This window comes from Planococcus citri, chromosome 5, assembly GCF_950023065.1.
Source record: "Planococcus citri chromosome 5, ihPlaCitr1.1, whole genome shotgun sequence".
Lineage (NCBI taxonomy): Eukaryota > Metazoa > Arthropoda > Insecta > Hemiptera > Pseudococcidae > Planococcus > Planococcus citri.
In genome coordinates this window covers 38,734,729-38,760,794 of record NC_088681.1, presented here as the reverse complement: position 1 = coordinate 38,760,794, position 26,066 = coordinate 38,734,729, and the positions used below count along the sequence as shown (strand labels likewise).

At 33.6% G+C, this 26,066-nt stretch overlaps 1 protein-coding gene, 1 long non-coding RNA gene and 2 other non-coding genes across 5 annotated transcripts in view; 3 read left to right on the top strand and 1 right to left on the bottom strand.

Annotated features, from left to right (window-relative positions):
• Positions 1 to 6,024, bottom strand: part of LOC135849235 (uncharacterized) — a 111,906-nt gene extending 105,882 nt beyond the window's left edge. Inside the window, exon 1 of the long non-coding RNA XR_010559505.1 lies at positions 6,008 to 6,024. This is a non-coding gene — a long non-coding RNA (uncharacterized LOC135849235). The remainder of the gene's footprint in view (positions 1 to 6,007) is intronic.
• LOC135849219 (lipase 3-like) overlaps positions 1 to 26,066 on the top strand; it is a 32,807-nt gene that overhangs the window by 6,324 nt on the left and 417 nt on the right. Inside the window, exons 1-7 of one of the 2 annotated variants that reach the window (XM_065369542.1) lie at positions 3,235 to 3,641; positions 16,014 to 16,212; positions 16,474 to 16,594; positions 17,386 to 17,632; positions 21,224 to 21,382; positions 21,540 to 21,624; positions 22,295 to 22,440. In XM_065369542.1, the coding sequence (XP_065225614.1) occupies positions 3,438 to 3,641; positions 16,014 to 16,212; positions 16,474 to 16,594; positions 17,386 to 17,632; positions 21,224 to 21,382; positions 21,540 to 21,624; positions 22,295 to 22,440 (1,161 nt within the window). In that variant the 5' untranslated portion in view covers positions 3,235 to 3,437. Of the gene's footprint in view, positions 1 to 3,234; positions 3,642 to 16,013; positions 16,213 to 16,473; positions 16,595 to 17,385; positions 17,633 to 21,223; positions 21,383 to 21,539; positions 21,625 to 22,294; positions 22,441 to 26,066 lie in introns of those variants that run through there. The other variant, XM_065369541.1, reaches the window with a different exon arrangement.
• On the top strand, positions 14,301 to 14,419 carry LOC135849575 (5S ribosomal RNA). The gene has a single exon (XR_010559589.1). It is a non-coding gene; the product is annotated as a 5S ribosomal RNA (ribosomal RNA).
• LOC135849549 (5S ribosomal RNA) lies at positions 14,983 to 15,101 on the top strand. The gene has a single exon (XR_010559565.1). It is a non-coding gene; the product is annotated as a 5S ribosomal RNA (ribosomal RNA).

Below are 26,066 nucleotides of genomic sequence, written 5' to 3'. Positions count from 1 at the left end.
AAATGATTCAGCCGTTCAGAAATGACTAAATCACGTTCATTCGAATCGTTCACGAACGACTCATCCATCTAACATTTTCATCAAAATTAATCTAGATCAAACCGTTCGCGAATGATTCACATCTAAAATGATTCAGTCGTTCACAAATGACTGAATCACGTTCATTCGAATCGTTCACGAACGACTCATCCATCTAACATTTTCATCAAAATTAATCTAGATCAAACCGTTCGCGAATGATTCATATCTAAAATGATTCAGTCGTTCACAAATGACTAAATCACGATCATTCGAATTGTTCACGAACGACTCACCCATCTAACATCTTCATCAAAATTAATCTAGATCAAACCGTTCGCGAATGATTCACGTCTAAAATGATTCAGTCGTTCACAAATGACTGAATCACGTTCATTCGAATCGTTCACGAACGACTCATCCATCTAACATTTTCATCAAAATTAATCTTGATCAAACCGTTCGCGAATGATTCATATCCAAAATGATTCAGTCATTCAGGAATGCCTGAATCAATTAGTTCACGTTGTTCATAAAAAAAACTCATTCTCCTATCACGAAATTAATAATGACTCCATCATCATAAAATCAAATCATTCATATTTATCAGATTGATTCACTAGTGTGTCTAATGATTCGTTCACGAACGACCGTCAGCTCCTAGTAGAAAAATTCATATTTTTCAATTCTTTCACATTTTGTGGACTATTTTAATTTTCTACTTCTTTCTTTGGTTCCCAATCCTTTTTGAAAGATTATAATTACTGTGATTGAGTGGAGGGATGGAGAGGTGGAGGAGGAGAAGGAAGAGGAAGAGATGAGAAAGTTCAACATCTTTCATGACTAAGTTTTTTTCTCTCTTTTGCAAAAATCGAAGAATTCGGTAAAATCGTTCATGAACGATTTGCTCGCATCAAGTGAATCATTCGCGAACGATTCATTTCCAAACGAATCAAGTTTAATTCATTTGTTCACGAATTAAAGTGCTCAATATCAATAGCAAAATGAACGACAATTATTATTGAATTCGGTCACAGATGATTCACTCGCACCAAGCGAATCGTTCGAGAACGATTGCCCCATTTTTAATAATGGAGCATTGCAAGCAATCCATGTTTCAATAAATTATGCCCAAATAATTGATACAAGTCTGAACAAGTAGGTATAGTTTACAAACGACTAATTTCTGACTAAACCGTTCTTGAGCGTTTTTTTTTTTTTTTTTTTTTCATGGAAGGACACTTTAATACCACTGAATATAGTGAAATTAATTTTAAAAAAATAATAATTTTAAACATTCAGAATAATTGTAAAAATCAGAAAAACAAAAAAAATTGACTAAGGCCCCTTTTCCATGGAACCCCTCATTTGACCAAGTAGGTAGTTCACGATCGTTTCACTCAACAAATGCACAAAAATATTTACCTAATCTAAATACTCCATGATCATTTTTGCTCAACTGGTTCGCGAATGAATCGCTCATATGTATTTTATTGCACTATTTTTGAATGATTCATCTCTACCCAAGGATTATTTGCCAATGATTTATTCATACCTGGTCTGGTCAAGTAGTTCGCGAACCTCTCATTGATTTGTCTTGAGAATTGACCAAATAATTCGAATGTAATTTGCCTTAAAATGTTCGTTAACAAATTAATCCACTTTCTTCATTTTATATTCTTGATAAAATCGTTCTCAAATCACAGATTTCTATCCAACTCGTTCGCGAATGATTCGCTCATATGCATTTTATTGAACTATTTTTCAAAGAGTCGTCTTTACTCAAAATAACTCGTTCTAGGTACAATCTATTCATTACAATATTCATTCTAACCGTTCGCGAACGATTCGCTCATGTCTCGTTGAATCGTTCTATTATTGACAAATTAATCTCAACATAAAAGATTCAAACATGACTGAGATCATTTCAGAATGACTCACTCATTTCTGATCAAGTAGTTCGCGAACGACTCATCGCATAAATAATTCAACTAACAGTTCAAGTGCGGTTTGTTCGTCAAAATTCATCGTTCGCGACTGATCTTTCATTTTCTGCATATATTCGTTATAAATTGACTCATTTCTTCCAGAATCGTTCGCGAATGATTCGCTCACATCTCATTAAGTCGTTTGTTATTGATAAATTTAAATCTATATAAAATGTTCGAACATGAATGAGATCATTTGAGAATGATTCACTTGGATATATGTACATCTGATTAAGTCGTTCGCGAACGAATCTATTATAAATTTTTCTTCATTAAGCAAGATCAAATGCGATTTATGGGTCAAAAATCGATGTTTTTATTCGATTCTCTACTTTTTTTTTTTAGATAAGTAGGTATGGAAGGGACGCTTAGGAAAAAATCAACATTACTCAAATCGTTCACTCATGATTCACTCATAATACTCATATCTAATCAAACAGTTTCAAAACTCTTCTCTTATACTCATAAAACGTTCATAATTTCGAAAGTTTGAAAGATTCACTTTTTGATGGAGTAGTTCGTGAACGACTCATCAGATTCGCATTGTACAATATTTTTCAAAGCAGCATAGTCTCAAGTACACAGTCACGTATCGAAATAACTCTGGTCGCGACTCACGAATACCTACTGCAATTTTTCAGCATCTCAGAGATCAGTATTACTAACAAGATGCTGCAGGTACCTATGATGTAAATCCGCCTGCGTACATCGCGATACACACACACGCAAGATGCATTGACCATCCAAGGTTAAAAACTAGTTCTTACTCCGATTTAAATAATAACCTAGTTGCGTTCGCCGTCGCCAGTCAACCGGTAGCCAAAGCTACGCAAAGCTGCGGTCAGCACACCGGTCATTTCCCATTTATCGATCATTTCGATACATCTAGGCCTGAAATCGGCACAAGTCAAAAGCTGACAATCGGCGACAATATTGAATAGCCGCGTTCGCGCGTCAATAACCAGATGCCAAGTACATACGAAAAGAGATGAATTACCACATACTAACAACCGGTTCTCGTATAAACGTAGTACTACTACGTACTCGTACAAGATGACACACGTCGTCGAACCTCGTATATAGCATAAGCATTAAGCACACATACTACCATAGCACACACAGGTGAGCTGATACGAAAAAGTAACACAGCCGAGTCAAGGTCCCCCCAAGTCAATGAATGATACCCTCTCTTTCTTCCATTTTCCAGAAGCTAATCCGTGCTTCGGCTCGGCGAATAGTATAATTTTCTTATCATTTAATTCGCGAAATAATTATCGATCATATTTGAACAATAACAAACGCTGCTCCGTCAAAGCAATTGGGTCGAAGATGATTGATAGATTAATAGTGCAATAGTTCTCCAGGCGGTTTTGTCCTCTTCATCTCGAATCGTACTCGTACCTAGTTCGCGCGGCCATATAGTTTAATGAAATGAAAATTTTCGCTCGCGACCGTTTATTGCAAATTTACTTATTGTTTTGGATATTCGTTTGCGGGAGTATGAGTAAAAACTCAACAACCATTGAGGTTAAACAACAGCAACGCCGGCTAACTGTGTTAAATAATGGTTATAAATTGCTGAGAAGTCGTCTCAGATCTATACGTAAACCTCGATCTGAAAACATCACTACAACGGTAAGTCTCGATTAAGAGTTAAATGAATATTCGCGATTTTTTTTTTATTCGCTATTTTTCGCACACTCGTATAATGCAAGGTAGTTTGCATTGATAACTACCCGCAGATTTCAATCAAGCTAATTGCCAACTAAACACATACGAGTAGCTGAGGCCTTTTTTTCTCACACGTGTAATTGTCGTCTAGTTATCTATGTACCTCTGGCTAAAGCTTTTCATATAATTATACCCAGCTACCGATTTATTAATTCACTTCCATTATTTCTTTTTCAACTATAAATTGTAATCCTCGTGATGAACCATTTTGTAATCTTTTCAATTAACAAATCGATGAGCTTGTTTTATCGCAGCAACACAAGGCTATGATAGAATGGTTATTATCCAAGCTGTGAAATGTAGTAGTCAAATTAATTTATAGAAGCTAACAATGACACGACCTTTTCGATCTCCTATTGAGAAAATTTCTCAATAGATCGTAAAAAAAAATTTCAACCTCTATGTCCTCGTCTCTAAATATCACTTATCATCACGTTTAATTGGCAAAACACCGAGAGATAGGTAGATCTGCTGTCTGAGTCCCAGCTTCACCATCCTCATACCAAATTTCGCATAACGTTCCAGTTCGTCATTGTTACCTATAAAGTCGTTTGGTTTTTGGATTCTGATTTTTTTCTCATTGTCGGGTATTTGTTTACGTTCTAGTTATTATAACATTCGATAGTGAACAGATTAATTTATTTGGTATTTTTCTGAACCTTTCCACTCTGACGTGACCAAATGCCGGTTCGTTGCGGTTCACGTTGCATTTCAGTTTCCGTGTTTTTCCATCGTTCTTATTTCATCTCTAAGTCATTTTTTTACCGTTGCGATGATTTTGGAAATGCATAAGATTTTTTATTAATTTATTTACTTTACATTTACAATTCTTTCGTAAAAATAATTTCCAACCCTGAAAATTGATTTTAAAATGTTTGAATCGATGAAAATATTTTAAAAAATTGATGTCTCAACTTTGCCTAATTTTTTTATGCAAAAAATGTAGTAACTTACACAAAAAATTGAAAAAATTTTGTCTTATTGCTTCCTTCTTCCAATTACGTTCGATGAACTACTAGGTATTCAGCCTCCAGGTAATTTTATACTCCCCCCCCCCAAAAAAAAAATGAAGCAATAACCCTCAGTTTTTAGTAAAAAAGAATTAAGTCGTTGAAAGCTCTAAAGAAATGTCGTTTACTTATTAAAAATGCAATTATTTTTATATCATTTGAGCAACTTCTCAATTTTCTCATTGATACAAACACAAAAAAATACAATTTTTTTCGTTTCTTTTTTTTATACATCAAAACAATGAGCATCGATTTCTATTTCGTAATCGTAACCATTTTTCATAACGCGCTAGAAACTATGCTTGAGAAGAGTTTGCTATTTGTTCATTGATTAACACAATTACCTCACACATACATTTTATAATAAGCATTATAGGGGGCCTTTGCTGACTCAGTGCCTCAGGAAAAACCCACGTTAAATACAAAGATTCAAAGCGAAAACGAAATTGTGTTACACCAATCATTAAATAAGAGGAAATTCAAAAACAAAATGCAGGTACTTAATATAGACGTCGGTAAAATTAATCAAATAAAATGAATACTCGGGGACATGCAAACAATTGTCAATTAAGCATTTTACTCGTTAAAAGAACTAGGAAACATCGTGGGTGACTTGGAAAGTCTTTAATACGTTTTCCTATTCTCTCGCTCAACTAGGAAGGAAAGGGAGTGAGGGGTAGAAAATTATAAATTAAGTAAACTTACAAAATAATAGGTATACTTTTTTTCTCTGTTTCACTAAAGTTCTATAACAATTGTGAAAGATGAATAGGTAATAAAAAAAATGTTTCTCATTTTAAAAAAAATTGAATCATATTTCAAGATGGTGGGCTCCGAGAGATCAGATCGAAAAAATGAGCCGATAATCGATCTCAACGTCACCAAATTAATAACAATCGATAAGTCACTTCATTTTTCATCAACATTGGGAACACTAGTGATCCTGAGAGGTGAATTAATTTATCAAAAAGAAGATAAAAATCCATTCTTCGCGGTAATTTTTTCGAACTTTACCGCTTTCAACTTTCATATTATGTACTTCTGATGAAAAGTTGAGCTTGCAACTTAAAACTACGAATTCGAGCTTTTCTAGTTTTAGTATCTGATATTAACTTTCCTGACTATTCTCTTTGGATTTCAGTAGGTAGGTAAACAGAATCGTCTTGAGATACGGACTTCCATAATTTGGCAGTTTTGCAAAAAAAAAAACAAATGCTCCTCCCTCCCTTTTTCATCAAAACTCGAGGATCTGTAAAGCACACCCCCCCCCCCCCCCCAAAATAACAATTTCAGTAGCCCAAATAACAAATGATTGAGCCTATGGGAATTCGAGTTTTTCAAAGTTATCTAAAAATGCCATTAACTGATGAAAAAATCAATGTACAAATTTCACCATCTCAAATGAAAAATTGAGAGTCCTATTGTGTTATTCAAAATCATCCAAAAATTGCAGAAATTGATGAAAAAATCAAGCGACCGAACGTATTTCTTGAAACGTACAATTACACCGCTAAAAAATTTTAAGGGCCGAATTCACAGACGTTACTTAAGGAACACTTGGCTAAGTGGTGAATTTTGATTCAATTTTTCTCACGAACGAATAAAAATTTCATATTTTTAAAATGATAAATCAATACTTCGGAGTCCAATCTCTCAATTTAATAAAAAAATTTCTTTTCAAAAATTCAATCATGCTGGGAAAAATTGCTTCAAAATTTACCACTTAGCCAAGTGATTCCTAAGTAACGTCTATGAATACGGCCCTAAGTATCTTTTTTCTAGATCATAGTCTAGCAACCATGAATTTTCAAAGACTGCTTTCGACATGAGTGAGGAAAAAATGCGTATCTTTTGGGCTCAAATGTTCTAAAAAAAAAATGTCTGTAAAATCTCGAAATGAACGATTGGGCAGGTACGAGCAGTGTCTGCGATAGCCCAAGCGGACCCAGGGCTAAAAAATGAGGGCCTCTTGAAAATTTCTCACAACCCCATCCAGCAAATATGTACCTACGTTTTTTTTTCAAAAATTGAAGTCGAAAATGAGTTATTTACAACAAAGAATTTTACCACAGGTTTTCCTCGGAAAGGATGTCCCTCCTCCCTCCCCCTCACTCCTACAAAAAATATAATTTCGTTTCCAAAAAAAAACTTACTTACTGGAAAAGTTTTTTCAAAAAGAAGTTTTCTCAAATAAGAGTTTACTTCAAAAATGAAAACTTCTTTTTTGAGAGTTATTTACAACACAGAATCTTACCACAGGTTTTCCTCTGAAAGGATGTCCCTCTTCCCTCCCCCTCACCCCTACAAAAAATATATAACTTCGTTTTCAAAAAAAAAACTTACTGGAAAAGTTTCTTCCGAATGAGTTTTTTCAAAAATAAGTTTTCTCAAATAAGAGTTTACTTCAAAAATGAAAACTTCTTTTTTGGAAATTGAGGACGAAAAAAATTTAGTTTCCTAATAAACAATTTCTGCAGGCAGATTTTGTACCTTGTAGAGAATTTTTTTTCAAGAATGTTTTTTACTAGACTCCTTTTTTTTAAAGCCAAGTTTTAAAACTTTTGTTCCATGAAGTTTCCATTTTTCCTTAAAAAATAAAGTGTTCAAATATCCTTCAAAAAATAATGATAACATTTTCTCTCCAAAAATAAAGTTTGCATCCTTCATTCAGAAACGAAATGAAGTTTTCATTTTCTATTCAAAAATTATATTTTCATTCAATTTTCAAAAATGAAGATTGCATTTTCTCTTTTAAAAATAAAATTTATAAACTTTTTAAAAAAACGCAGGCACTCTGGGAAACACAGGCTCGGGGAAAATTGCCTCACTTGCCTCCCCCCCGCTCTGTTAGTTGTCGGTGGCACTGGGTACGAGTACAGCTCTGAAAATCTTTTTTCCAAGTCATATTTCTCCATTAACCAAGTTCAAAAGAACCATTTTCGACATGGGCAAGAAAAGTGAAATTTTTTGACCCAAATCTTGTCAAAAAAAATGTTTCAAAAACTGTAAATGTGCAAATGCCCAATTGGGCGGCTACAACTCTGGACATCTTCCATAATGATCATATTTTCACCTTCTGTGTTTGTTTGAAGACCTCTATTGAAAGAGCAATAAAAAGTATGTGCTTCAAAAGGTCCCTAAAGATACTATTTCCCCCACTTCTGTCAAAATTTACCCTCTGAACTTTATTATTGTTCAAATGTGACGAATTGAGTTTTCTGCGATAATAACTGGCAATTAAATTTATTCATCAGTTTACATAATTTTAAGATGATTTTGAAACATTAAAAATTCAGCAAGGCCCTCAATTTTCGACTCAGGCTGCTTGATTTTTGGTTTTGAATAAAATGAGCAGAATCAGTGATTGAAAGAATAATTTGTTACCTAATATATTTTTTCATCCTCATCTTATTTTTTGAGAATCCTGGATAACTTCGAGTTGGTAACATTGCTTGAGAACCATTCCATTATTTTTTTTAAACTCGTTAAATCTTCAACATTGTGCCACCACAACCTCCCCTTCGCAACACTTACGAAATCTGAATGCAAAAAATCAATGAGAAGGACTCAACTTGAAATCATTTACAATAAATAAAATACCAACCAAAAAAAAAATAAATAAAAAGATAAAATCCAACTGTTTCGTCAAAAAACAAGCTATTACAAAATTAACACTTATTAACGTATATCTATGCCTAATTCGCACTTCATTTCATACCTATAAGACGCACTCAAATTGAGGCATATTTCGAAAAAAATGCCACTTTAACTCGTAAGACATCGCCTAATTTAAACTATCCTTGAATTTTATGTACTATCGTTTCGAGGCTGGATCAAGATCACATTAACATTTCTTCCCCCTCAAACATGACACTTTTTTGGCATTACTGTGACAGTATAAGCTAATACTATTTGTACGTACATCTCGAGTAATTTCAAGTCCATGTAAGTGGATACCTACACGACAACACGTACATTAAATTCGGATATCCACATACACATACGAGTATGACACATGTTATTCGTATTACGGTACATAATCTTCCTTCACATCATGATCCTTATCTCCTTGGACTTTTGAAGATTTTACTAATTTCCCAATTTTTTTTATGTACCAATTATGTAGCAATCGTACAGTCATACTCATAGCACATACATATTGGTGTGATCTTTGCAAGAGAATGGAGGATGAGAGGAGGAATATCTGCTATACATATTTGCGAAGTATTAAACATACGCATACGATCGGACCAAATGAATTAAAATTTTCGTGCTCGAGATTCTTACGTCATTTGCATTTTATATATAGAACAACATGACAACGTACAAATTAAATATACATATTCGTCGACGTATATTTACACAATTTTTTTTTCTCTTCGCACCCCAGCACCCCAGCCATGTTTTCAATCACAATGCACACTTGCACAGTACCCCGACGTACATAAATTGCACCTATTTCGAAGCTTAGAATTAAATCATCAATTGTCAATAATCCGCAGTAGGTAGGTCTCTAGGTACGTACGTATACTCGTATTTCAAAACACCTCGACGACTAGATCGTTTGACCCATTAAAAACACAATTGAACTTTTGATACAGATGCTTAATACTACACACGCCTTCGGTCTCTTATTAAACTCGTGACATCGGTGTCGAGAGACACAAATTACCTACATACATACAAGCAATTATACGTACGATACACCAAATAGAAAAAAAAACACACGAATAATTAATAAAGAATCGAAGCAGCATATCGTTGTATAATGTAAAATGAAAGTTCGATGTATGATAAAACTTGAGGGAAAAAAAGAGACTAGGTTTACGGTACCTACTCGTTACGTAATATTTATCAATCGAATATAATACTTTGATGATTAGGCGCGTTGACAACGGGGCCCGCTTCCTATTATTTTTTCGACTTTTGTTTCAAACTATATACTGCGTAGTTGTTGTGCCCACAGAACTAACTACTCGTATATAAGAAGAATGAAAGTATGACAAATTACACGGTATTTAATCAAGCAACGAACGCACCACGTTCAGAGAGAATCAAGACGCTGCGTTACACGTTGCTGGGTACGTTACTCTCGCGAGATCGAACCAAGCCTACCACCTAGTCTTATAATTCTTCATTTGCTGAAAAAAAAATCACTTGTACCTATAAAGGTCAAAAGGTAGTATGTCATGGTTGAGTACGATATTCGGATACACACGATACGACCTTGTGTAGGTATCGCATTTTCTGTATCTTTACATACTATACATACAACCACTTCTCTCTGAACTCGTGCCCGTCTCACCTGTACTAACGTTGGCTGGTTTAATGATACCTTCTATGCATTTTTCTACGTCTCTGACTGACTCTCTGTGTAATGACATATTTTACACTCCATTCTATCTTATTCTGTGTACCACACGCCGCCGATCATGATACAAAATATTATCCACGCGTACAGTACTCGTTGGTACACCTTTACTGTTTTTTATTTTTTAATATGATTATTAAGTGATGGCGAGTTACAGAGTAATACCTCTCGTTACGTATCAATTTTACGATGTGTTTCTAATTTACTCTCATATAGGTGCTTTTTGAAATAACCGTCGAGCTTTGAAATATCGACGGAGATATATGGACTCGATCGTGTGTTAAAATGCCTATACCTATGTACTTCGTCTCAAACGAATTATGCCCTACCTAAACCTATCCAAGTATTCGCGATACGTGAGTTACGTCCTTGGTGCAAATGCACATTCAACGATAAATTAACGAATTAAAATTTTTCACGGTAATTTATTTCGAATTATTGTCAACGCGAATGATATGCCATTTGCTTGCATGCTTAAGTACACTAAAATAACCCAAACCCAATTGCAGTGAGCTCGCAGCAATACAAAGTAGAAGGTATTCGATGTGGGCAATTTTAATAGGTAACCTTAAACCCTATCGAGCTACCTGTATTACCTTATAGGTTATAAGAATCAGCTGATCGCAGAGAGCACACTACATTGTATGGTGTACACTGCATAAAAATACTCGGATACCACAATAATGATTGGGTCATTGTACTTTTACGCGTACACAAAGTACTGCGGGCTACATACCGGAAATTAAGTAGGATTTGGTTATGGGCCCACCCGCATTTAGGTAAACGTGCAGTTAACTAGGAAGATACTTGAGAAAGGTCATACATAATCTCATTAAATGTAAATAAACTTGTGGTAGCCACACTGGGCGTATCGAAGATGAATTTTGCATTGTAAGCAGCTGAAGATAAGTAGGTAATAGGTATCTATGTGTCCTTAATCGTTGAATTTTGTTCTCAAAATTTAAACTGATTCCGAAATATAGCAAGAGTTGAATTGAACGAAAGATTTTAACTCTGATACTACATAGATGCCAAAAAAGTAATTGAATTAATGAGTAATGAGACTTCAAAAATTTTAGATGCTAAAAAAAAGCCAACAGAAATGTTGAAATTTAATTTTTGAGAAAAAAAAGTTTCAAAATTTAATTTTTGGTTGCAGCTTAGGTCTTCATTCTGCCCGTCTGCCGTAAAATACGATTCAGCTAAAATGTTACTTTTTTATTTAAAACATGAAAAAAAGTTTTGATTGGTAAAGTTGGCCCATATGACCCCTATTATTACTTATCCGTTGAAAAAGTTGAAAAACCCCTTTCACTCGATGAAATGAACTCATCACAAAAAAATTCAAAATACCAAAAAATACACGAATTTCAATTTTTTTGATATGAGTATAATTTTTATTAATTTTTTTATGAAATACCCTAGAAAGAGATCAAAATAAGACGACTGAATAAATTTAATTTTTTTTATGTTTGGAATTGAAAATTTAATTTTTTTGGATTTTGATTTTTTATTGATGAGTTTAGAAAATGTTTTTTCAACTTTTTCAGTGGACACGTAATAATAGGGGTCAAATGCGTCATATCAAAACTTTTTTTCATGTTTTAAATTAAAAAATATCGCATTTTTTCGAAAACTACAATTTTTTTAAATCGACTTTACTACATGATGCCATCCCAATTTTTAGAGTTTTTGCGCGAAGCGCGAAAAAACTCTATTGTAATCACTTTTTCATAGTCGTCAACGTCGTCGTCGTCGTCGTCGTCAACGTCGTCGTAGCATTTTAATTATTAAAATGCTAAGCAATATGCAAAAAATTCTGATGCCGGGTTCTTCGAATTTTTGGAAACCACTTTCCAAAATGACGTCGAAGAGACCCAAAAGTCGCCAATAATGACTCAATTATTGTCAGTGGTTCATAAAGAACCACTTTCAGGTGACGACGATCCACTGTTTGAATTGTTGAAGTCTCATTACAACCAGATAACCGATGTTACTTTAAAAACGAAGCTGCGCAACACTTTCTTAGACATAATAAAACAAATGGATATAGAAAATGGAAATACTGGAGCTATGTTTAAATTCTTACGAGAACAGTGCAATGCTAGCAACAAAAAGAAAATGTATACATATAAGCGAAAAATTTACGATGTTATAATGGCTGGAACGGTAGATGAGGACGAGTTACTTGACGACAAAGAAGAAAATGTTGATGAATCGACAAAAATTGGAAGTGTAAAAATTTTAAAGTTTGAACCGTATTGATGTCTATAGTTAGTATTTTGTTTTGTGAATTTCCGATCAAATCAATTTAAATAAATTTGAAAACAGCAAAAACTCTCTTGTAATCAGCGAATAGCTGATGGCTTGTTTAATATGTTGTTCAACATGAAAAGTTGTCCATAATATATTTTTTTCAGAATTTTTGAGAGTCGGAACGATATGAAAACCACGTTTTGAAACTTTTCGAGCTAATTTTTCGTGCGAAAAAAGTGGCAACACTGATTTCTATGATATCACCAAAAAGCTTTTCAAACCACCTAACTCTTCGAAAAAGTTTCATTTTTGTAGGTATCGCAGTTATCGAGTAATCCACTGTTGAAATGGATCACATTTCAAGTTCACTGAAAACTTTGACACCCCCATAGTAGCCTTTAAAAAACAGCTAGAGGGCTGCGATTTGCGCCATTTGTCATCCCTTCAAAAGGTATTTCCACAGGAAAAATTTCCAAAAAATCGCCGACCCCTCCTCCCTCCTCCTTTACCACTTCTTAGTCGAATTGACGTGGAATGACTCAACTGAAATATTTCGATGAAATCTTGGAAATCGAAGTCTGTGCTGGGTTCCAATTCAATTCTCAAAAAGTTCCAATGAGGTGAAAAAAATTTGATTTTTTGGTCGAGTGATCCCTTTTGTACGCGTCTTCACAATTTGGGTTCTCATGCTCTGGTAAAAAAAATGGGCAAAAATTCGAATTCGCAACAACCAAAACTGAAGGAATCACAAATAATTATGTTTTTAAAAAAATATACATTTCGTACATGTTTCTCAAAATTGTTGAAAAATTATTTTTTTGGAATTGAATAATGCTAGGTAGAGGTACCTTCAATTTTAGAACGTGCCATTTTGTTAAAAAACACTGTTTGGTCCGCCTAAAAAAATTCTAGCAGAAATCATGGTCAAAAATCAGTGTTTTGTAAATCGAGAAATCCTCCCCCCCCCCAATTTTTCAGATTTAGGCACGTTTCATAAAAATCAAAAATATTTTCTCGGTGAGCACGTCTGACCCTTCTTAAATTAGAATAAGCAAACAATAACAAATAAAAAGTATCTCAAATCTATACTTGCGAAGAATTTGGTGATCATCCAAACGATATTTTCCCACAGTCCACTGAACAATGCAACCAGAGCTTGGTATACTTTTAATGCAGTATGAGTTTTAGTACCTACCTATGGTACCTATGTTCGTAATTTTTCACTGCATAACATGTGCCAAATCTAAAAGCACTCTTCGCATGCAAAATTACTGTTTTTTTAACCTTTTTCATCAAGCAAGGAACTGGTATCCTATAATAGGTACTAAAGTTGTAATCATTTGTTCATCATTTAAACAAGTAAGTAGATACGTGGTTGAGTTTAAAAACCCATGTTTCATCTTTTATCCAGCCAAACTACCTTCGTAGAATCGAAATTTGAATTGATATTCAGACATTTTCAGACCAGTTTTAAACGAAAAATAAATAAATAAACTGAGTTTTTTTTTTAATTTGTTTTAAATTGCAAAAATAAGACTTCTATGAATATTTTTTTGTACACGTTTGTAGGGAGGAGAGGAGGGGTCTCTCACATGAAGCAAATAAGTGATGGTTTTGTTCTTTTCACTTCGTCTTTCCTATTCCTTCACACTTTATCGGATTACGAAATGAACAACAAAATTTTACATTCATTACTTTCAAACAAAATTAAAAAACCATTTTTTTGTAAAATTGTCAATAGAACTAGGTACATATACAGAACATTCAGTTTTCAAATTTTCATTTCTCATTTTTTTGAATCTACTTTGTTCAATGTTCATGTGAGAGAACGTAGTCTCCCTAATCCCCTCAGTAAAGAAGCTTTGGAATGCATACTTGTTCTTGATAAACGATGAATTGTAATGCTTGAAAATTACATTTCATCTCGCCAACGTTCATACCATGCTGAATACACCGGTTCTCGTCCGATCACCGAAGTTAAGCAGCATCGGGCCAGGTTAGTACTTGGATGGGTGACCGCCTGGGAAAACCTGGTAACGTTGGCTCAACTTTTTGAATTTTTTTTAGCCAAGAAATCAATTTTTCATTTCATTTAATTGGCAACCTTTTCAATAAAAACTTTCATTTTTCACTTTTTCCACTTTATCAATCCGTGAGGCAGGGGACTCTACTTCATTCATAAATTATTTATTTAGATTTTTTTGATATGTACCTAGTACCTAGCTACTTACTACCCACCATACACATATTTAATTATGTCTTTCCATCACATCTTCCATTATCGTGAAAAATTCAATTATCCTAAATCTAGCTTTCGTTACTTTGAAACTAATAAAACAAATTAACAAAATTTCTGAAAAATCATTTTTTTCAACAAAAAAAGTTCAACAGAATAGCTACCTAAGTTGAATTTTAAAACGTTTTCATTCAAGTATAGAATCATTTTTTTCATTTTTTAAACCGATCTGCTCAATTTTCAGTCCTCGTAATCCTCTCATTCTCATAAAAGAAGTCTTGAAATCAGAAAAACATGTATGTACTCATTTTGCTACAACAAAATATATTTTTTTTCAAAGAAAGAAGAATCCTGAAAATGAGGTTGGTACTTGCCAACGATCATACCATGCTGAATACACCGGTTCTCGTCCGATCACCGAAGTTAAGCAGCATCGGGTCAGGTTAGTACTTGGATGGGTGACCGCCTGGGAAAACCTGATATCGTTGGCTCAACTTTTTGACACTTTTTTACAGCTAGAAATCAAATTTTCCAACTCACATAGTCTCAAGTGTAATTTTTTTTTCAATAACACTTCACTTTCATTTTCACTTTTTTTTGAATTTCATTAAGTTACAAGGAAATTTAATTCATAATACGAGTAATTACCCACAATCCATTTTAATTTTGAAAAAAAAAAATACATAAATCCATAGACTATGTCTTTTCATTTTTTATCAACTTACCTAATTTTATGCTCAATGAAGAACCTCCAAAATTGTATAATTCGTAACATCGAACATCGTTATTCAAGCTACAAGGCTCCGACTCCAACTTCATAGTCATTGATACGAAGACATGAACAAGAAGCATGTGTTGATGTGTTGATGTCTTATCTGATCAAACCTGCGTATAAAAAAATAATCACACATTAATAAAACATCATACCAATCAAATATTGACAGTCATCGCGAATTGAGCTCGCTTTCAATTCAATAGGTAGTTAGGTACATTCAAAAACCCGAAAATCTTGATTAAAAAAAAAGAAGGCAAAAACTGAATTTAATCCTCTTACGTAATTACTCGTATATAAGCCTACAGCTAGCTTATTCTATGTAGTATTCATCGATCAGTGAACTTCAACTGGGAGAATTTTCTGCACGACGATTATTCACTGGTCAAGGTTCGTTGGAAATAATTTGCATATTTACATTGTCATTACATTCGTATTGAATCTTCAATTTTTCAAACTCGTATTATATTCGCGAGATCAATTCAATTTTTTATCATCGCCAGCGTGAGAATGTAAACATCGTCGAGTCGCGAAGGACTATCGAAGACGATAAATTAGTACTACTATAATATTACTACATACATCGAGTTATTATTGCATCAATAAAATACGAGTGGAATTTCTGTTCCAGTTTGATTTCATTAAACGTGAAGGATATCCCGTCGAGGTGCACAATGTTACCACTCCCGATGGATTCAGATTGGTCATGTTCCGTATACCTTATGGCAAAAAGTCGAAGAACTTAGAGTACAGGCCACCAGTACTCGTGGTACATGGCATCTTGTGCAGTTCCACAGATTGGGTGATCGCAGGCGCCAACAACAGCTTGGGTAATCGCGTCAATTTTTTATTAAAGAAGATACGTATCTCTCTCGCTCTTCAGCTGGTCAGATTAAAAAAAAAAAAAAAAAAACGTGTAAACTAGTTTACCATTAAAGGGGAATCCGAGGAAGCTATCACGTAATACTTCATTCAAAACACGTGGTTAGGTATTATTTGACCTTACAGAGGTCTACGAGCGAGTTGAATTCTAAACACCGTGTTTACTATTGGTATGATTCACGAGCTCATATTCACGATCATCATTTCAGGTTTCCTATTGGCAGACGGCGGATACGATGTTTGGCTGGGTAACGTTCGCGGAAATACGTACTCTAGAAAGCATAATAAATTCGACGAATTTAGAAATAGAAAAGAATATTGGGATTTTTGGTAATTTTTTATTTTTTATACTTCTAACATAATATGGAATATTTTGAATACCTACGTCAGAATTGTCACGTTCCTCAAGTATAATTTTTCCATTTTTTCAGACCAATTTTTTGAAGTTTTCCAAATTCTTTTCGTAAGATAATTATAGAAGAAGTCATCTCGTTTCACCCAGTAGGAAGATCCGACAAAAACACCCAAAAATACTTAACCAGACAAAATTTCAAAAGCTAAGCCTCATTTTTCGATTTTAGGCGAATTTTTGGAATTTTTGAAAATTTAAGGGCTCATTCTTTTATTTTTGTGAAAAAAAATCAAATTGAGATAAAAGAATGAAGATTTATTTGAATGCGAATTTTTAACCTCCAGAATCGATTGGCAACAGTTTTGAGCAGCTTCAAAGTCTCCAACAAATTTTTGGAGTTTTCAGTTTTCAAAATTCCATAAATCATTCCCATTTTAATAATTCTGTGAAAAGAATAACCCGTTTAACCTCGCCGATTACTCAAGAAAATACGAAGATCAATGAATCATAATTTATTCACACAATTTTATACTTATTATTTTACTAACACGCCGAACGAGTCCACATTAAAAAAAATTTATAATAAAAATATACACGTGACGAAGCGTGAAAACTGCACAATGCAGTTCGATAATTAATTATACGCATATTTCTCATTATTCTGGAAAATATAATAAGTTAACCTTGGTCGAGTACATGAACATCTTCATGCACTTGCACGAGAATGTCACCCCTGATGCACTGCTACTGTCATTTTACCTTGTTTCAGTTGGCACGAGATGGGAATATACGATATGCCGACCACTATCGATTATATTTTGGCTCAGACAGGCCATAGTCAATTGTATTATATTGCCCATTCGATGGGTACTACCATATTTTATGTGATGTGTTCGGAACGACCTCAGTATAATAAGAAAGTGAAAGCGATGATAAGTTTCGCACCGATTGCCTACATGAATCATGTCAGGAGTAGGTTTATGCGATTTTTATCCACTATTTCTGATCCACTTGCGGTAAGTTGAACGTAACAATGATCTATGTATTAATAGAAGATAGGTAACTGATAAGTTCTTCAAATGGGTCCTCATGAATTCACAATCAGAGTAAAAACCATAAGCCTACCTACTAAATGAGAAATTTTCGTCACTCAAAATTGGTTAAAAGTCGAGTGTTCATCCAAGGCCCAGACAAAGAGGAATCGATGGAGGATCCAAAAATACACTTCCAGCTAAAATTTCAGGAGTTGAAATTCATTTTTCGATGTTTTGGCGAATTTTTAAAAATTTAAAGGGCCAAAAATGTCAAAAAAATCAAAATTTTATTAAATTGACTTATAAAGCATACAATTTGGTTTAAGCTTTGTTTGTGATCTCCTGAGTTGATTGGTGATGATTTCAAACCGTCCTAAAGCCTCCAGCAGATTTCGATTTTTTTTTAAATTTTTTTCAAAAAATAATCACTTGAAAAAATTATGAATTCGAACCGATGCACAAAGATTTATTTTTCACTCTAGTTGCAGCATTTTTACGAAAACTGAGGAATTCGAAAATCCACTGGAGGCTCCAGAATGATTCAACCCCATCTCTAATCGATTCAGGAGGTCAAAAATAGGGTACAACCCAAATTTAAGCTTTCTAGGTCAAATGGGTAAAATTTTAATTTTTCCAATTCTTGACCCAAAGAATTTCCAAAAAAAATTGGTAAAAATTTTAAAAATTGATTTCAACACCTGAATTTTTGACTGGTAGTGTATTTTGGGGTCCTTTATCGTTTCCCTTTGGTTCGGTTCAAAAAGTTTTGTGCCGGTTCGGATACCTACTTTCCCAGTAAGGATCTAGTAAAAAAAAAAATAATTCTTACAGGATCTAGTAAAAAAAATAATTCTTACAATTCAGGGTCAATATCAACAATTCAACATAATATCAAGTTCAAGGCACTAAAAGGACACGAAATGTAAGACTGATCAAGGTAATGCGAGTTTACAGATACCAAAGTGACTTGAGAACTGTTCCTTGTACAGTAGAAAATACTAGGATAGCACATACATCTGAGAAAATTGGGGTTGATAATCTGATTTAAATGATGAAAACTGACAGAAATTCTCGTCGATTTTTTTAAAATGAAAGACCCCAGAAATAAGGCACCAAAATTCAGGGAGGGGGTGGGGGTAAAATTATATTAGCTCTGAGCCCTTTTTGGCTCCTGACTACGAATTTTGCCTTCTGATGAACAAGTTTTCCTTTGCTACCAATTAGTTGTATTCAAGATAACATTTATCGAGGTGTTTGCCTTCGATTTGAACGAAACCACGATTTTTGGGAAGATCATGGTTTAACCTCCCCCCTCCCTCCTACAACCAATCAAAATTTCAGTTGCCCGAATCAGTGTTTTCAAATTTTAGCGAATTTTTGAAAATTCAAAATGAACCATTTCCAGAGATTTGTACTTTTTTTGTTTAAAAAAAATTATGCATAGGTATTCATTCAGTAAAATTGATAAAAGTTATAGTCCTAAAACTAATCGAATTTCGCTGTTTCGGGCCATTTTGGAGCCTCCAGCGCGATTTTTGGTTTCTATATAATTTTTCCAGAAGGCTCTTAAATTAATTTGAGCAGCTAAAAATTGTGTTGTGGCTTATTTTTGGGCTGTTTAAAAAATGTATTCACACATTAGGACCGATTTCCAAGCGGACACCTCGAGTGTGTAAAAATTCTGGTCCATAAAACACATTTGAGGGGTCTCCGCGGCTGGAAATTAGCTCAAATGAGAATGAACTAATTGTAAAATAGACCGAGATGAATAGACCACAACTCAATTTTTCAAAAAATCAAATTAATTTGGACACCTTCTAGAGAAATTTAAAAATTCTGGAGAAATCGAAAATCCCGCTGGAGACTCCAGAAAAGCTCGAAATGGCAAAATTCGGTTCGGGGAGTTGATATTAAATTCAGAACCAATTTTCAATTTTTTTACTGAGTGAATATAAATTTTTTTTTTAAAAAAGGTGTAATTTGCCAGAACTGCTCAGTTTTGGGGTTTTCAGAAATTCATTAGAAAATCAATTTGAGGAGGAAAGTGTTTGTGAACCTTGCAGAAGGGTCGATCAAAAAAACCCAAATATTCGTTCAACGTGCCTATTTCGCCATCAAAGGCAGTACAAAAGGCTTTCAAAAAAACTTGAGTCCATATTCGTATTCAGTATGCCCAAAACACATGCCAACACACCGCAATTTTTTTCAAAATTTTGGCCAAAAAACTCGAGAACAAGCCATTCTTTTTTGTTTGAAATTATCCCATCTTTAAAAAGTGTCGATAGTACATAATTTTACATGATTTTCAGATACAGCTAAAATTTACATGGCTATTCTGACATTTTTTTTTTTTGAAAGTTTTCATGAAAATGTTTCATAAATTGAGAAAAATTATTTTTGTTCCCAAAAACCTTGAATATTATTTTAAAACAATTAAAAAATAAGCTAAATTGTCATATATTGTTCAAATTCATAGCTATAAACTAGAAAGAATTGTTTCAAACTGTTTTCCATCCAAATTATTGGATTATCTCTTATTCTCTTCACTCTTCCTTCCCCTCCAAAATAAGACAAATAAAAATAATGGAACTCAGTTCAAATTTCAAAATATGCAAGAAAATTCTGAAATGGGCTCAAATTTCTGTAAAAATTTCAAATCACCAAGAAACAAAACCAAAAAAAGAAAACCCAAACAAATGTATCTAATTTTTTTTTTAAACCCATCCGCAAATACGAGTATTCCACGAGTATATTTTTTCTGCATTGAAAATTGTCGGTAGCAAACGCGGGCCTTCCCCCCCCCCCAAAAAAAAATCAGATACAAATAGAATGTAGTCACAAGAAAAAAATTCTCAATCTTTCAATTCTAAAATTGCACAAAACTACGTACAACAAAACACGTTCAGGATTCTAATAATGAAAATTACACCATCATAATACAAAATAATTTGGCACAGTACATATCATTTCACCTCAACTTTTAATTATTGAAAGACACCGCGACACGTGTTGATGATTGATTCCAAGCTAAAAATTACTTTAAAATACCTGCACGACAAATTGCATTTCCTTATCGAATGAACTTTCCATTAACGAAATCAACAATGTCGAAATATCATCTCGCCCATTACCGCAGTCTACGAGTATCTCGGAAGCTGTATCACGGTGAGCCAAATTTTCCACGAGCTAGCGCCGACGAATTATGCAACTAATCCGAGACTATTAAACACTTTACAGACAACTCCGCACCACATCCACGCGCATTATTCGTGACATAATTTTCGATAATAGATTTATTCGCGATGACATTCTTATCTGCACTATCATCGCGTTTATAAATTAAATTCATTATAAGCGATTCTTTCGTAAACAAAATTTAAATGCAAATCTCAGGCTCGAATTTTTTTTTCAATAATTATAATCTGTAGACAAATATGCCTCCTCTACATACTATTACCGTCCTAGGGTTTATGTAAAATAATAACCTATAGCTTCTCCTTAGCATAGTCAGACAACAATAGGTACATCGGGTATACGTATTTCGAAACTAGGAAGTATTTAATTTGATTTCAGTGGCTGTGTAACTCGATGGGGTTCTATGAATTCCGCCCTGGTGGTAAATTTTTACTTTATGCTGGTCAAATGGTATGCAAGAGGAACGTTGTGACTCAGAATATCTGCAACAATGTGTTATTCTTGATCGCTGGATACGACACAAGTCAGCTGAACAAAGTAAGTTATCTGCATGAGTAGGTCTAGGTGCCTTCAACAACATTTCACAAATGTATTAATTGCTACATTGCAGCATCGCACATATTCGTTAACGTCCACGTGTTAAATATTATGTTAATTTTCTAGTGTTTTTTTTCCCTCTCTGTCTGTTGTTTAGACGTCGTTACCTATGATATTAGCGCATTCGCCTGCTGGCGCATCTTCCAAGCAATTAACACATTACGCTCAGCTCATAAGAAAAGGTATTTAGAAAATTATAATTTATACGATAAAAACGTATACAACGCGTTTTCGGATTAACGCGTAAAATTAATTGCCTTCGGGGTCTTCGAATGCAGTCGAATTCCGAATTATGTATTTCTATTTTGACGAACGTTGTTTTTTTTATAACGGTAGATTATTGTCGTGTCATTTTATCACATCGTAATAGGTACGTAATCAATTTACGAGATTTTTTTTTTCCTTCCTAAACCGAAGGAATTTCATACTCGAATAGAGATGCATTCGAAACGTTTCACGAATAATTCGATAAACACTATTATAATACCAAAGAGTTACCTACAAACCAGTCTCGTATATTTTTAATAGGTTTAATTATAAAGTGTGTTTTCGCCTGATGAGTTTCACGAGTAGGCAGCTCATTTGACGTTTTACAAAGTACGATGCGAAAATGAGAACGTATTTAATCTAATGAAGAATCTATTGCGAGGCATATTTTTATTTACGATCTTATTTCAAAATAACCACTCGAAATGGTCAAAACAATTTTACGTATTATAACCTTGCAAGGTTCTCAAACAAAATGAATTCCTACTTATCTTTTACAATCGAGAGCTACATATTTTAAACGATCAACAATTTTGATGGAATTTTTCTACTATGTATATTGAATTTTTTTTTTTTTTATTGCAGAACGTTGGTTTGGCCAGTATGATTATGGCACCGCTGGTAATTTAATGAAGTACGGTTCAATTAACCCACCGAAATATGATCTCAGTAAAATCAAAGTACCTATATCGTTAATGTACAGCGCAGATGATTGGTTATCATCTAAAGAGGTACTTACATTTTTACACATATTTAAACTGTGGGGTATACAATTATACAATTTATTGCAGAAAAAACCATTATCTTATCAGTGTTTCGAAAATAATTTCACGAATTAAAAATACTGTAGTTATAATAATTAGATCGTATAATCATTAATCAAGTTCAAAAACTTCCATCACCGAATGATAATGTTCAACAACAAAATATCTACTGTCTGGTAGTCTGGTCTAAATTTTCAGTCAACTTTTATCAATGGTATCTCTTTTCAAAAAAAAAACATGCATTTTTAGTTGCATGATTTTTTAGACCATCCTTCAGCAAAAAAAAAAAAAAAAAAAGGAAAAAATGTCCAAAAAGTTAACTTGGTGAATTTTCATTTCAAATCTTGTCTCCAGTTTCTGTTTTTTCCCACAACAAAATAAATATCGAAATTCAAGTATGATGATGTGGGGGGGAGTATAATATCTGAGCGATTACTTTGTAAATGAGATGTTAAATTTCCCATTTAAAAGGTTTGAATGATCATGAACGCAGATACCATTAAAAACTTCGGACCAACAAATTGCCCTCTCTGAAAACTGAAGGGGTAAATTTCTTTCAAAAAAGGATCGAAGCTAATTTTCAGTCATGGGAATGGATATTTTAAAAAATATGCAAAGAAATTCGTTTTCATGAGTTTCTATTTTTATAAAATTGGAAAATATTTTGGAATGTGGATGAGTTGCCAATTTTTTTGGACATTTCAAAAAAACGAGAAAAATAGACCAAAATTTGACAAATATTGGCATCGCTGTATTCCAAAATATTTCCCCAGTTCCAGAAATGATATCTTTGATGTTTGGGCTTAATTAATGCAAAATATTTGAAAAGAAAAGATTTTCAAAACACGAATTTACCCAAAAATAAGCGATTTGCACATTTTCAATCGCTCAATAGGTAGAACTCTAAGAGGTCTTGGATTTTGATGGAAATGGTCTAGGCGACATATGTACAATCTCAAGTATGAACTACCCGGTAAACACGCCGAACGCGAATCGCCGGCGGAAATCGCGGTCGCGAAAATCGCGTTCGATTCGCCGGCGAATAGAAGGCAGAAATCGCAGTGAAAAAAATGAAAAATCTCGTTGCAAAAATCGTAGGCGTATCGCGGGCGAATAGACGGCGGAAATCGCAGTGAAAAAAATGAAAAAACTCGTTGCGAAAATCGTAGGCGTATCGCCGGCGGATTCAGCAGTGATATTTTCAACGCGATACTCGCGTTCTATCTGCCGGCGAATCGAACGCGACAATCGCGCTGAAAAAATTTGAAAAAAACACTGCTGAATCCGCCGGCGATACGCCTACGAATTTCGCAACGATCTTTTTCATTTTTTTCAGCGCGATTTCCGCGGTCTATTCGTCGGCGAATAGAAGGCGAATTTAGTAGAGTTCTTTTACAATATTTTTCATGCGATTTTCGCATTTGTTTCGCGTTCAATCGAGTGAGCATTCAGATGTTCTTACGCAAGCATGCAATAACGAGCAGAATGTTGTGTTTTTTTATCTTTTCGTTCGTGTTTATTTCAAATTGGTTTTCTGGTGTTGAATTTTGATTAATTTTTTTGGAGTGATAACGAACAATTTTTTTTCGTGGTGTGTACATAGAATAAATTTTTTGGCGATGAGTCAGATTGGAATTTTTTTGTGATTATTTCTAATGAATTTTTTTTTTAGCAATTTTTGACACTTTTTTGTGATTTTTAAAATAAATTTTTCACTGTATTGATTCAAATTTAATTTTTTTTATTCAGCTTGGAATTTTTCATGGTGATTTTGAACTGTTTTTTAGTGATGAATTCTGATAAATTTTTGATGATTTCAAATGGATTTTGTATGGTGACTTAGAATATATTATTCTAAATCTCCATAATTCAATTTTTGTGTTTTTGGTTATTTTAATAAATTACAATTGATGTTGTTGCATTCTTGTGTGAAGTGATTTACCCAAGTATAGGTACTTCATCGTTTTTTCTTTTGTTATTTCCTAGTTTGTCTTCCTACATCAGAATCAGAAAGCATTCTTCACTTAATTTACTCGTTATTTATTTTGTTTTCTTGATTTTTAATTATGTAAACAAGTAAATTACTCGTAAAATTAATTGAAGAATACGTTCTGATTCTAATGTGGGAGAAAAAACTAGGAAAAACCAAAGCAAAACATCATTGCGATTATCGCCTTGGAATCGCCTTCGAATCGCGTTCTATTTCAACAGCGATATCGCTGCGATTCCCGCCGGCGTATCGCCTTCGGATTTCGCTGCGGAAAAAGCGGACATTTTCGCCGGCGATTCGAACGCGATTCCCGCCGGCGATACGCCGGCTGCCAATACGATGATCGCCTTCTATTCGCTGGCGTATCGCGTACTATGTGTTTACCGGGTATCTTTTAAACGTGGGCCATCAGTAGGCCATTTTTTTCAAAACAGGTTGGGTAGAGCGAAATAACCACAATTTTTTAAATAATCCCTCTTTGAGGATCCATATTTCCCCTCCAAAGGTACCTCCAGAACTAGAATTTTTTCTAAGTGACTTTCAACTCAAAATGAAAATTTCCACCGAATTTGGTTAAAATCCTTCAAATTTTTTTTTCGCGATCCACCTTATAAAATTAGGTATAATATTTAAATAAAATTAACAACCAATTTTTAAAGACAGCAGTAAATTTTGAACATTCTAGTTTTTTCCTCCTACTCTTTTTTTCTGCGACCATTTCAACAGAGAATTACCAAAAGTGACTTGAATTTCTCCGAAAAAACCATGGTTTCTTGACAAAAATGACCCAATACGATGCACTAATTTCTTGATGATAGTTCGAGCCAGAGAAATTTTGGAATTCATAGTTTTCAAATAATCTGAGCCTTTTGAAAAGTAAAGAATTTTTTTGAAATCACCATTAATCGATTAAAGAGATTGAAAATAATTCATTCTAATGAAATCAAATTTCATTGTACATCTATATGTATAGGGCTACTCGACTTCATGAACTAATTTAAAATTTAGAGAATTTATTAACATTCGAGAAAATAAATTCAACTCCTAAAATTCTGTACTGAGCATTAATGAAATTTCGATTAACTATGCCTCTGCCTACGATTTGAAAAAAAAAAACTTTACTCACCTAATAAGAAATTGCTTTTTGTTTCAAAAAATAACCTTGTTTCCCATTTTATTAAAACGCTGAAATAAGAACAAAAAGAGATGCTCAACTTTCAAGATCCAGATTGTAATTCAAAACTATTCAGAAAAAAATGAGAAACATTAGCTGTTTTTCGGATTAGGTACCATAGATTTCACTATTTTTCTTCAAATTAATTTTCATAGAAATATCTTTTGGGTTCTTATATTTAGGTACCTATATTAATTTTTCTCATGAATGATGAATTTCATTTTTTTAAATTCCAGTACTTACAAAAATATTGAACAATACCTATATTCTTTTCAATCAGGTATCCATCAGTTCAATTGGATTCGTCTGAAATATCCCACATTCTTTCAGTTTACTTGAGCAACTAATTTACCAAAAAAAAAAAAAATCATTAGAAAAAGTAATTAATATTTCTTAATGACAACTGATCATAATCTCAGAAACTTGGAA